This window comes from Ooceraea biroi, chromosome 2 (genome assembly GCF_003672135.1).
Source record: "Ooceraea biroi isolate clonal line C1 chromosome 2, Obir_v5.4, whole genome shotgun sequence".
Taxonomy (NCBI): domain Eukaryota; kingdom Metazoa; phylum Arthropoda; class Insecta; order Hymenoptera; family Formicidae; genus Ooceraea; species Ooceraea biroi.
This window is the reverse complement of record NC_039507.1, coordinates 17,517,001-17,528,936: the sequence shown is the minus strand read 5'-3', so window position 1 is coordinate 17,528,936 and position 11,936 is coordinate 17,517,001. Positions and strand designations below refer to the sequence as shown.

The following is an 11,936-nucleotide window of genomic DNA, read 5'->3' as shown; positions in this document are numbered from 1 at the left end:
AGTACACGTTAATCCGGTTGTATAATGTAAGGCTAATTTTAGTTTTTAAGGAAATGAACAAAATGCAAGTTACAACCGATCGGTCTTAACAAAAGAACAAGATGCATCTTAAGAAGCGAGTGTGAGCATGTATGTAAGTATACTATTTTGAGCGCGAGAACATCCACCAATCGAAACATTCGCTGTTCAGTTTATCAGTGCGCGCCACGCTCTCTTCACTTGGCCGCCTATGCGTCAAGACTTACGCGGGTTCTTATAAATACAGCGCGCAACGGCAGGAATCTGTGCATGTTATGTTAACTTCACTGTATAATAATATAAATAGTATTATAAAACGCATGAGAGAGAAGTCTTAAATCACTGTTTCTGCTTAAATCCAATTAGACTATTTCTGAATTGTGTGACGAGCAGTAGTTAACAGTTTGATGCAGTGCAATATCTAAAAATTTTAGTAAGTATTCGGTTACATACAAAGAATATTGTTATTGTTATTGTTTCAATAAGACTGCGGTTTTCAAGTGAGTAGTTTTTTATTATAATTGGACTTTATAACAGCAATTAAATTTTTTTAGAGATAAAACTATGGTTGAACCAAAGAAGAAATGTAGACAATATAATGTCGAATATTTGAAATATGGCTTTATTGAGTCACCCACAAACAACACATTACTAATGTGCCTGATTTGTCAAAAAGTTTTTTCCAATGAAGCTATGGAACCTTCAAAATTAAAAGATCACTTGAAAAAAGCTCATACTGATAACGAAGATAAAGATTTATCTTATTTTCAAGCACTCAAAGAGCAATTTTTGAAACGATCAACGTCGACAGATATATTTGCAACCACATCCAAACAAGAGAATGACGGGTTACGTGCCTCTTACAACATTTCCTTACTTATCGCTAAATCGGGAAAACCACATACTATTGGTGAAGAATTGATCCTACCAGCTGTTAGTGAGGTTCTGCGTACTGTACTGCACAAGTCAGCGGATGATATTATTAAGAAAATTCCTTTGAGCAATAATACAGTGCAACGACGAATTGATGAAATGGCCCAGGATGTGGAAGTCTCATTATGTGATTTTTTAAAAACAACCCAGTTCTCTTTACAACTTGAGGAATCTATTGTAACAGGGAATGAAGCTTTACTTTTAGCATACGTTCGATTCATAAAAGAAGAAAAAATTTGCCAAGAATTATTATTTGCTAAACAATTGATAATTAGCACTAAAGGAGAATCGATATTTAATGTAGTGAAAGCGTTTTTTAAAGAAAGGGAAATTCCTCTGAATAATATCATATCAATTGCTATTGACGGTGCTTTAGCGATGGTAGGGCGTTATCGCGGTTTTATTTCATTTTTCAAAAAGTCGGTGCCAAATGTATGCGCTGTGCACTGTGTGATTCATCGACAACATTTAGTTGCAAAAAACCTTAGTGATCGCCTGCATTGCTCATTACAATACGTAATTACAGCGGTTAATAAAATTCATGCACTCAAGGATAGATTGTTTAGACAGATTTGCATTGAAAACGACGAAGACTTTAATCGTTTGCTATTCCATACAGAAGTACATTGGCTGTTAAATAGTGCTTGTTTAAATCGAGTTTATAATCACTTTGACTTAGTTATAAAATCTTTTGAAAACAAAGATAATTTATTAAGAAACAACTTAATAAAAGTCAAAAGTGACATAGCTTATTTGACAGATTTATATAACAAATTTAATAAAATAAATTTGGAGCTGCAAGGAGATGAACTGAATTTGATCAAAACTAAGTCTATTATTTCTGCGTTTATGTCAAAACTACTCTTGTACAAACGCAAGTTAGAACGTGGAGTGTTTTACCAGTTTCTGAATCTTTCCTCGGTGAAAAAACGTGATGATGAAGTTCTGATTTATTGTCAACATTTACAGGCACTCCATAATGATTTTAATAATCGATTTGAAGATATTCTTACTATGAAGATTCCCGCTTGGATTTTAGACCCATTTTCTAGTACTGAAGAAACAGAATTGCAATTACAAGAAGAATTAATTGAATTATCAACAAACGAAGAATTAAAATTTAAATTTAAAAATGGGTATCAAGCATTCTGGTTGCAAAAGCAAATACCCACACTTTATCCTCAATTATGGGCTGTGGTAAAAAAATTTTTAATTGCATTTCCGTCATCCTATTTAGTTGAACGTGGATGTAGTGCGGTCGCAAGTCTTTTTCTTAAACAGAGAAACCTCCTGCAAATAGCTGATCGCGGAGACTTAAGGATACTGCTGACAAATATAAAGCCGAATATTGACAAATTGATAGCAGCACATCAGGCTCATCCTTCTCATTGATAATTATTTTATCTTTATTATCTTTAATTTTACGGATTTTATTGATAATCACTAATAATAGTGAGCAATCTTATATGTTTATATGCAATTTCTTTGTTATTTCATGTTATTATAATAAAAAGTTTTAACATTTCAGTTCCAAGTTTTATTTCCAACCTATCTTTTTGAAATTCAAAAATTACATACATACACAGCTACAGAAATATTGTGATGAAATTACAGACACAGCTATACGCTCTTACAATTGTATCATTAGTTGAGATAGAGATAGAGATTTCCTGAAGGGGGCGTTGAAAAAACTTATCTTTGAAAAGGGGGCGGTAAGTTTGGGAAACTCTGCACTAGTCTGTACTTTTGCTATTTTATATAACAACGAATTTTGCGTTACTCTCTTTGTAACTATCCTCTCTCTGTTCCGCACTGCTTATCTCGACATGAGGAACACGATCGATCGAATTCAGGATTGCAGGTACGAGGAAAATCACTTTGCAATGAGGTCGATGGAAGAGAAGCGCCTCGAGCAACCTTCCAGAAATAACCGAATCATTTAGATTTCGTGGATGGCGGAGGTTGGGCGTGCTTGCCGGGTTGTTACAGAGCCTTCCAGAGCGGCAGGAAGATGTTGCGTGGATCGACGAACGTGAAGGGGTGGGTGATGGAAGGGTAGGAGGAAAAAACGTTGATACTTTTATCGGTACTGACGGCCCTGAAGCGCCCACGACCTGGTCTTCATGGCATTTTTACTTTGATCGAGATTTGCGAACTTGCACATACCTACGTAGGTACATCGAGAGTCAAACTTTATATTTAACTCAGCACGAGGACGCAGACATTAAATAGCTATATTTTCAATAATACAAACATAACAAATGTTATTTTTATAATTAATAGTTACATTCTGTGTGTTTCTGACAGGATTATATTTTTCACGTTATTACGATAATAAGATTCTTTTTCCCGAAATATCGCAATGGTTGTTGGCTCGAAGCTACACCGCATTTCATCTTGTAATAATCCCGGCGTCACGAGTTTCATACATTTACATCGTTACGACATAGAAGCCAATGGTACGTGCTTAGTTTTCATGCATAAAAAGCATATAACCGCTCGCAAGCAATTACCCAGCCCTCTAATTGGCATATAACGTATAGTGTCGCGTGTATTGTCTTGCACTGTATCCAACGTGTACGAAAACCGTGTATGGATAGCTTGTTGCGACCCATTACTTTGGAATTTAATTGGCACACGTTGCAGAACAGCATGGCGTATCTCGTTGAATCGCATGGAATGCACGGTGCGATCAATACCCATCGGATAAAGATACCGGTTATGGCAGTAATTATTCCCTAAAACAGCGTGCTTTTACATTATGTCAGTACAACTTGTTATTACAGTTAAACCAGATATTATTTAGTAATTGATATTAGATATACAATTTCATTGTGTCGATATTGATTACAACATGCGATTTACTGTCGGGGTAACGCCGACGCTAATTATAAATTCTGTCGACATTTCATTGTACGTATCAATCACATTCTCGTGTACCGCGTATCATCCCTCTCGTCGAAAACTTTCCTCTCCCTTCGAGCGCGTTTTTCCGACATCACGGAGTATACTATCTCTGCGCGAAGATTACGTACGATAGCACATTATAGCGAGTTTATCATCGTGTGAATTAATGAAGGGCTTGCCCTTCCGCAATTATCCGCGGGAATTTAAAAACGGATCCGGCCTTAAAAAGGGACATGTGCGTGCGCTTTCCAGGTAAAAGTCACGTACGTTTTATCTCGCCGCGCCGGCATACATACATACATACATACATACATATTTGCACCCCTAAAACGAGATGAATGACAGGCGCTGTCGAGAGACCCATTTTAGATACAGTTCATAATACGAGCATTCAAACCACAGCACCGCCATTTTTCATTATCCCTTTTTGCTCTTTCGACTGGGACTATAGCGGGCTAAATGTTATGCACGAGCTCGTACCGTCCCCGCGGTGACATGACGGTGTTATAAAAACCCCATAAAAGCTTGCTTGCTTGCTTCGTGGCGGCTGGCGAATGGACGGCAATACCCGGCAGCATCGTATCCGCAGCTTAACCATCATCAGATATTATGTATTTTCATAATATTTTACACCTGCGTGCTGTACCGTGTTCGTATACCAGGGTGCCCTACGCGCGAGATATTGATACAGTTAAAAAGCCAGCGCGGAAATTGCACTACTTGCTATTGCGCGACATATTGTCGCTATGTTGCGTGCGCTGTGCACGCGTTATCTTCTAAAATTGTTCTTGGAGAGATCAGCTTGCTAGAAACGCGCACATGGAACAAAATGCTTTACGCGAACATATTTTCATCTTGAAGAATTTCCGAAAATCATAACTTTCTGTTCTACGAAATGCATCGGTTTTTTTTACGCATATTTAACATAATGAAACTTTCTATCCTGGATTTTAATATATTTCGTGCGATATGCAAAGAATTTTGCTACATATATGCATATATTCGTTAACTTCAGGTTATAGGTTCAAACGAGAGCGTAAAAAGGTCGCGGGATGACGTAATTCACGCTTTTATCGTTTGCGTTATGGCTAACATGGGAGCTCTTAACGGCGCTCTTCTTCATTTTATCGTTAATGCGTTAGCCCAAGAGGTGTTTAATAATAAAATCATATATAAAAATATACTTTTTCAAGACAAACCCTTCGGAACGGAAATGCCACGGAAACGTTTTATCCATTTAAACGTGAAATAATTTACTCGTGTTTTATGACAAGCACATTGCGCGCAAGTTCATAAATAAAAGAAACGTGTGTTAACGTTAAGTACTCGTCATTATAATTACACATCATTATCGATACGAACTGTTATCGAATTTGTAGTATAATAATGTATTTTCGCACGTTTCAGATATGTAGCGCATATTGTGATGCAATTTGTGACATTTGAAGCGTCTGCTTTCGATATAGCCAGGCATCATTATCTTTAAAGTGTTCCGTAATATCTCTATAATTTGCAGCATGAATATTTTATAACCACCAATTCATTTATGAAGCCATTAAAGAAAAATGCGACATGCAATCATATTGGAAAGCAAATCTTTACGAGGGCGATATTCGTCTTGTTCATGTCACAACCCGTAACGTCACGTAACGTCATTTCAAAACAATATATAAGACATACTTTCGTATATTAATGATATTTATCGAGAATATTTATGACCATCTCATAATATTATTTTTGGACGTTTATGAAACGCTGAGCCATTAGGATTATTAGCAATTATTGCCTGATCTGTTTGATAACGCAATTATCTGCCGCGGAAGTAAAAAACGCGGACAAACAATCCTCCAAATGGCAGATCTATTTAATCAGCTCGTTTAATACATCGTGCTCATTTTTATCGGCCTCGATAAGGACGATAAGATACGATACCATCGTTTGCCTCTCTAGCTTCAAATTGCGCATTGAACATTTATACGCGCATAACATCTTCGTTTCGTTTCGGTCTTTAATTCGTCAGAATCATTTGTGGGGGACACATACATCTCACATTCGTAATGCATTCTTGAGATTGTTACGAAAACGTTTCCGGTTGATCAATTATATTAGTGTACACGTAAAATAATCAAACGTGGAAACATTTGCAGCACAATTCTTGAATATTAAGGGCCTCATCCTTATCGCTATCGTACGTGCTTAATATCTTCAGATGCCGGCCTAAAATGGGAATTCAAAGGCGACCTTCCACGCGGCGTTTCGCGTGGACGGTCGCCTAACAAAACGATCTGCTTTAAACTCCCAGCACGGAGAAAAAAGTCGTGACGAGAGAGTAGGCGGACTGTTTTGCTTACGTTCTACGGGGTATGCGCCGGCTATAAAAACGAGCGAAGGTGGAAGTAGAAACGAGATCGACGAGATTCCCTGGTTTCAAGTGTGCGCGCGCGAATGCGAATCGGTGCTTTTGAAGGTGCGAGATAGTATGGAATACGCGGCACGGAATGGTGGATAGCGGGTGCCCCTCCGCTATCCACCCAGGGGGGGGGGAGGGGGTGGGGGGTTAGTCATAAACGACGTGAATCGGAAGAAAAACTGCTAAACGAAAATGCCTGCCCCGGAAGATCGGGACGAACGATCTAATGGGGAAAATAATGGATTTTCGGTAGTAAAGATCGCCTGTCCAGATCTCCGTCCGGCCGCCCTTGCCCATCTTACTGCGCGATTCACTCGCTCTTTGCAATTCGCACAGAATCTGCCCGCGCGTACGCGAAACTGGGGCAAACCGTATCACAGCATAAAACTTTATCTTGCATTTTATATATCGTTGTGCATCACGATATTAAAATAAACTTTCGTCTGTTAGTAGAATAAATATTTCATGAATATTTCTTTGAACGGGAGCACTTGAATGGAAGTGTCTTGTTTCAAGTATAAGCGTAACGTATATGCGGTCTCAATTTACATTTGAATTCTATTCAATTCTAGAATTATTTTAAAACATTTGTTAATCTCGCGCCTTAAGCGATTTAAAGATACTGATATTAATATAAAGTGTTTTAGAACTTTTTATATGTGCATTTTTTAATCAGTAATAATCATGAATTTTGTTACAGTAATTTATTGAATATTGATTAAAATATTTTATTATTATTTAGTTGTAAATAATTTCTTGCAATTTATTTGAGCTATGAATGAAATGGTAATATCATAAATAAAAATAATAAAATTAGTATTCTATTTCTATTTATTATTAACGATAGCAGTTAAACATCAAACTTGATTACTGTTAAATTATTATTGCAATTATGTCTTATAATAAAACATATTTTCGACAAATCAAGTATATATAAATTTAAATAATAGAAAACTATGAATGTTGCTCTAAAAAGCATACGCGGGAAATAAATAAAATAAAAGAAACTCTGGCAGCCATTGCGGTAAAAACTAAACGCTGGGGTATTCGAGTTTTGTGGAGCATAAGCCGCAAGCTTAAAAAGCTACCTCAGGGTACACGAAAATTTTGGAATAAAATACCGCTAACTACGTCACGCGACATAACACATACGTATACGCATACCTAAACACATATGCATAAGCGCACACATACACACAAATTCCATAGAGACCTCTAGACGGGAAAGAAACTTTCGCGCGCTTTGGAGTGCTGCCGCACAATTTATTTTATTTTATCGTTTTCTCTCTCGTTCTCTCTTGCTCTCTCTTCCTCGCTCGTAGAGAGATATGACTACACGCACATGTGCAAAATACGCAACCGCGTGTATTATCATGGAATCAACGCAACTCGATGGAGTTGGCGTGTCGACGGACAGTAAATCCTACCCCTATACGCAAGACCTGCATAAAATTTTGCAAACAATCAATTAGTTCGGAGGAAGCTTCGATAATCCGTCCGGTCAATTTGGACGATGGTGGAATCTGAAACTTCCTCTCACGGAAGCGACCTGGAAGCCACTATACAACGGATAATAGCGTAATCCCTACTCTTATCGTATTTCCGATTGTGCGAATTACTCAGTGAATATTAATAACCGCCTGTAAAAATTGTTACGCATCGCTGGTGACATTTCGATATTTCAAGCGATTCGATATTTTATTATATTATATTAATATAATAAGAACACTCGCGACGAGCTCGAAATGAAATTAAATCACACGTTAAAAATTAAATAATGAACTCGGGGGATGGTTATATCGAATGCAAAATAATTTCTTAAATATCGCCATCGATAAATAATTGTCATGAAGCCACGATGAAGAACAGTTGCAATTTCTTCATCATTTTTCATCATCGTCGGGAATTTCGCACCGCTCTAACGCGCGCGAGTTTGATTCCGCTGCATCGACGCATAGTTCGCTTTACAAAGCGGGACGATGTAACGCGGACATGAGGGAATACAGGGAGGGAGGATACAGCAGAACGAGGAGAGGAACCCTAGTAGCGTGCAGTCTATCAGAGATTAGCGGCTCGATCCATTAGGGAGTGATTTAGCTCGACGGTCCCCGAGCACTCTCTGCTACCGTTCAGACAGCACCATACTAGCCGTGCCATGCTTCCACGCGTCGCCACACCATCATCGCCAACACCACCACGGACCTCGTGAATGTGCGTACCTGACCCGAGACCATATAATTGGTCACCATTGCGCATCAGCCGCGCCTTTCCTTACATCATAAAATCTGCATTCTTATTAAGGCGCATTATAAAGTTTTTTAATTTCATGAATAATCTATTAGAATGAGTAGAATTAATCTAGTGTGATTAGAATTAATGTGAATAATCTGTAAAGTTGTAGTTTTAAAAAATAGGTGTCTATGATAAAAGTGGATTTGATGCTAAAATTTTCAGACGTTTGAAATAAGTGAATTTTTTATAATCGTTCTGTTAAATGTGTTATATTTTTGGAACAAATAGTGCAATTTTGAAATGTCTATCGACAAATCATAGAATATGCAACAAAATGGAACAATGTTTCGCTTCAAAGTTTCCTTAAATTAAAATGCTTCGATGTTGACAAATGTTTGCATATATATAGAATAAATGTTTTACTGAAAAATACAATAAACCGTGCTTTCCACGACAAAACTCTTGATTTGTGATCAAAAAAACTATAACGAGTTCTGGCATGTAAATGCAAAGAGTAAAGTTTAGTACACAGCAGACCAAATGATCGAGAATGCATGCGTATAGAGAGAAGAAGCTTTGCAATTGAGTCCCATGGGTGCGATGTGTCGCGCCTAATTACAATGGCCAATGCTTCTCTCCGTTCAAATACAAACAGCGAAGCTAATGCGCACTATCACAAAACGCGTACTGGATCGCACCTTGCATCGCTCTATCAATATCTGTCGATATTTCCGGTCGGTAGGTTTGGTTGTATCTTCTACTGGCGGGATGGTCGATTGTTCGCAGCAGCGAAACGAATGATAGCGCACAGTGCGCGTTTTCCCAATTCAGGCTGATTTACGCCAGTTGCTGTTTAAAAAATTTTCTCCAATTCTTTTGTGAAGCGTACGTACTTTATAGTAAACGCATTATGCTAAATTATCAAGACAGCAATTCTCTTAAATAGGGAAATAAAAATTTTATAGAGAGCTATTAGTAACATCTGAGAGCAGAGTGTGAGATATTACTATGCATTCTGTATTATATTAGATAATATTTAAAATCTTTAACATAAACAGAGAGAATTATTATTTATTTTTTATGAATATTAGTATAAGGGAAAATTTAATGTTTGCCTCATCGTTTTATAATATGTGTATGTGTGTGAATATAAATATAATATTTTAGTTAATTAAATTTTTATGGTCCTAATGGAAATATATAGCCCGCAGCAGGAAACATTTTATCGTGCGGTTGCATGCCTACAAAGTAAACCAAATAATCCGCAAGTTATAATAAAAAATATGATCCGAAGGTTAAAACAGCATTTCAAATAACGGACAATGAAGCCGAGACAGATAGGAATAACGGAGATATAGCGAGAGAGTACCTTTCTGAAATGCAAGCCAATTTTCATTGTCCAGATTAATGGACGCCGCAAACGAATGGCGCCAAATATCGCATATTTTCTGAATAATATGCGGTGCCCGTAAATAATACCAGCTTCTAGCTGCTTTTCATATAAAATTCATATAAAATTCATATCAACCAGATTTAGGTGAAAGAATACTATATAACATTTCAAAACAATTTAGTAGAAATGTTACTTTTGCCGAGCAAAAATAATTTAATGTTATTACAAACAATATTGTATAAATTTCTAATAGCATTTATCAGTATTGATAAATGTTTAAAACAGGATTGATAATTTCAAAAGTTATCACAGATGAATTACGTACGCGACGATAAGGATCGTCATTACTACGTTTACTGCAACGCTCTTATTTCTTTTCTTACGTTTCTCATTTCGGTCTTTGTTATCTTCAACAGGCAGGCGAAGACATCATTATTGCATTAAAGAAATTGAAAACTAATTGCAGTCTCATTAAACAAGTTAGCTGTAATTTTCGATCTTCTAACTCGCGAAATTGGACGTCCTCGTACTCGTCCAACTCGACGCTATCTATCGCACCCTCTCGGCATTAAACGGTCCCAAGATATTACGGAGAGTTACAAGGAATTTAACCGCTCCGTGTAAGCAAACATGATTTCAACATGGCGATTTCGATGACAGAATTTTACTGTCCGCCTCGCGACCACCTAGGTAAATGAGGCGAGACGACAGCCAATTACCACCAGAGAGCAATTACTGAGAGCAATTAACGCAAAAGTTACAATAAGTAATTAGTACCTCCGCAAGTACCTGCTTGTAATTAACTTACGTACAGCTGCGTTTTCCCATTATCACCTATTTTTCGATGTTAAGCCGGTTTCTGGTGCGACGTTGGATAACGAAAAAGAGAGAATTAAAAAGGACAGCATCTCTCATATTCTCAGTTCCAAAAAATCATTTTCGAGTCACATGGTAAAATGTTTTTTTTTCCATTCCATTTATTATAGAAATCGCAAAAACGAAAAAATAAATATAATCTCTGTAACGTAATATTTTTTTTGTTTGTGGTTTATCAAATTTTCCTTCTCAAGGGGATAAAAATCGATTTTATTTTATTGTAAATAAATAATATTCAAAAAAATATAAAATATATACTTAATAAAATGTATAAAGTTACTCTAAAGAAATTTGATAAATCGTATTTATATTATAATTACAGGAAAATACACGCGAGAATAAATCACAAGCATTGTTAATCGCATCATACATCTTGGTGCATGCAACATTTACGTGCATCTTTCCCGTGTGTCTCTTGCAAATAAATGCAAGGGCGTTGGTTGAGAAGATAAGGTTTACGACGTTCACTTGACGGGAATATATATCTTATCTGCAGCGCCTATTCAGAATAGACAACAGGTTGTGTGCGCCATTAACTTACGGGAGAGATCCCCGTTGCCGCTTTGGAGGCATTCCATCGCTAATCTCGTGATTATGCAGGCTGACACGAATTTACCCATTTCGCGGATGTGCGATAGCTTATCAAATTATCAATGGTCTCCAATATAAATTTTTAATAAAATAACAATGTGTTTACATCCGTGACAATAACGTCCACCTTTAGATTAAATGTGTAATAAACGTTTCGCCTCGTTGCGCGCGTAATTTCTACAATACTTGTCATCGTAACTTTTTTGCCTTTTATGGCGTAACCATATAAAGCTGTCGCATTAATGTCACGAGTACGGCAACGAGAATCCGAAGAAAATAAAGAAGAAAGTACAATCGTGGATTCATTCGTCGCGTGCGGCTCGATGAGTGGCTTTAAATCACTGCAAGATTTTATCCCTGTCTATCATTCGCAGCAGGGGAGGGGCAGATTTAGCGATGTTTCCTGTATATCTTTCAGATATTGCATGCTGCTTAGCTGTCACTTTTCATACGTCACACGATAGACAGTTTTAATAAAAATTTATTTCTTTGTGATATTTTTGGAAATAATAATTTTTATAAATATTATCTTCCTTCGTGCACACATGTCATTATTTGCAGTTTTCATGTGCATTA

At 37.0% G+C, this 11,936-nt stretch overlaps 1 protein-coding gene across 1 annotated transcript; it reads left to right on the top strand.

Annotated features, from left to right (window-relative positions):
- Positions 1–4,052, top strand: LOC105278168 (SCAN domain-containing protein 3). Its single transcript, XM_011337027.3, has 2 exons — positions 1–451; positions 573–4,052. Exon 2 carries the CDS (start codon positions 583–585, stop codon positions 2,341–2,343), a length of 1,761 nt encoding a protein of 586 aa, XP_011335329.2. The 5' UTR covers positions 1–451; positions 573–582; the 3' UTR covers positions 2,344–4,052.
- Positions 4,053–11,936: the final 7,884 nt, after the last annotated feature.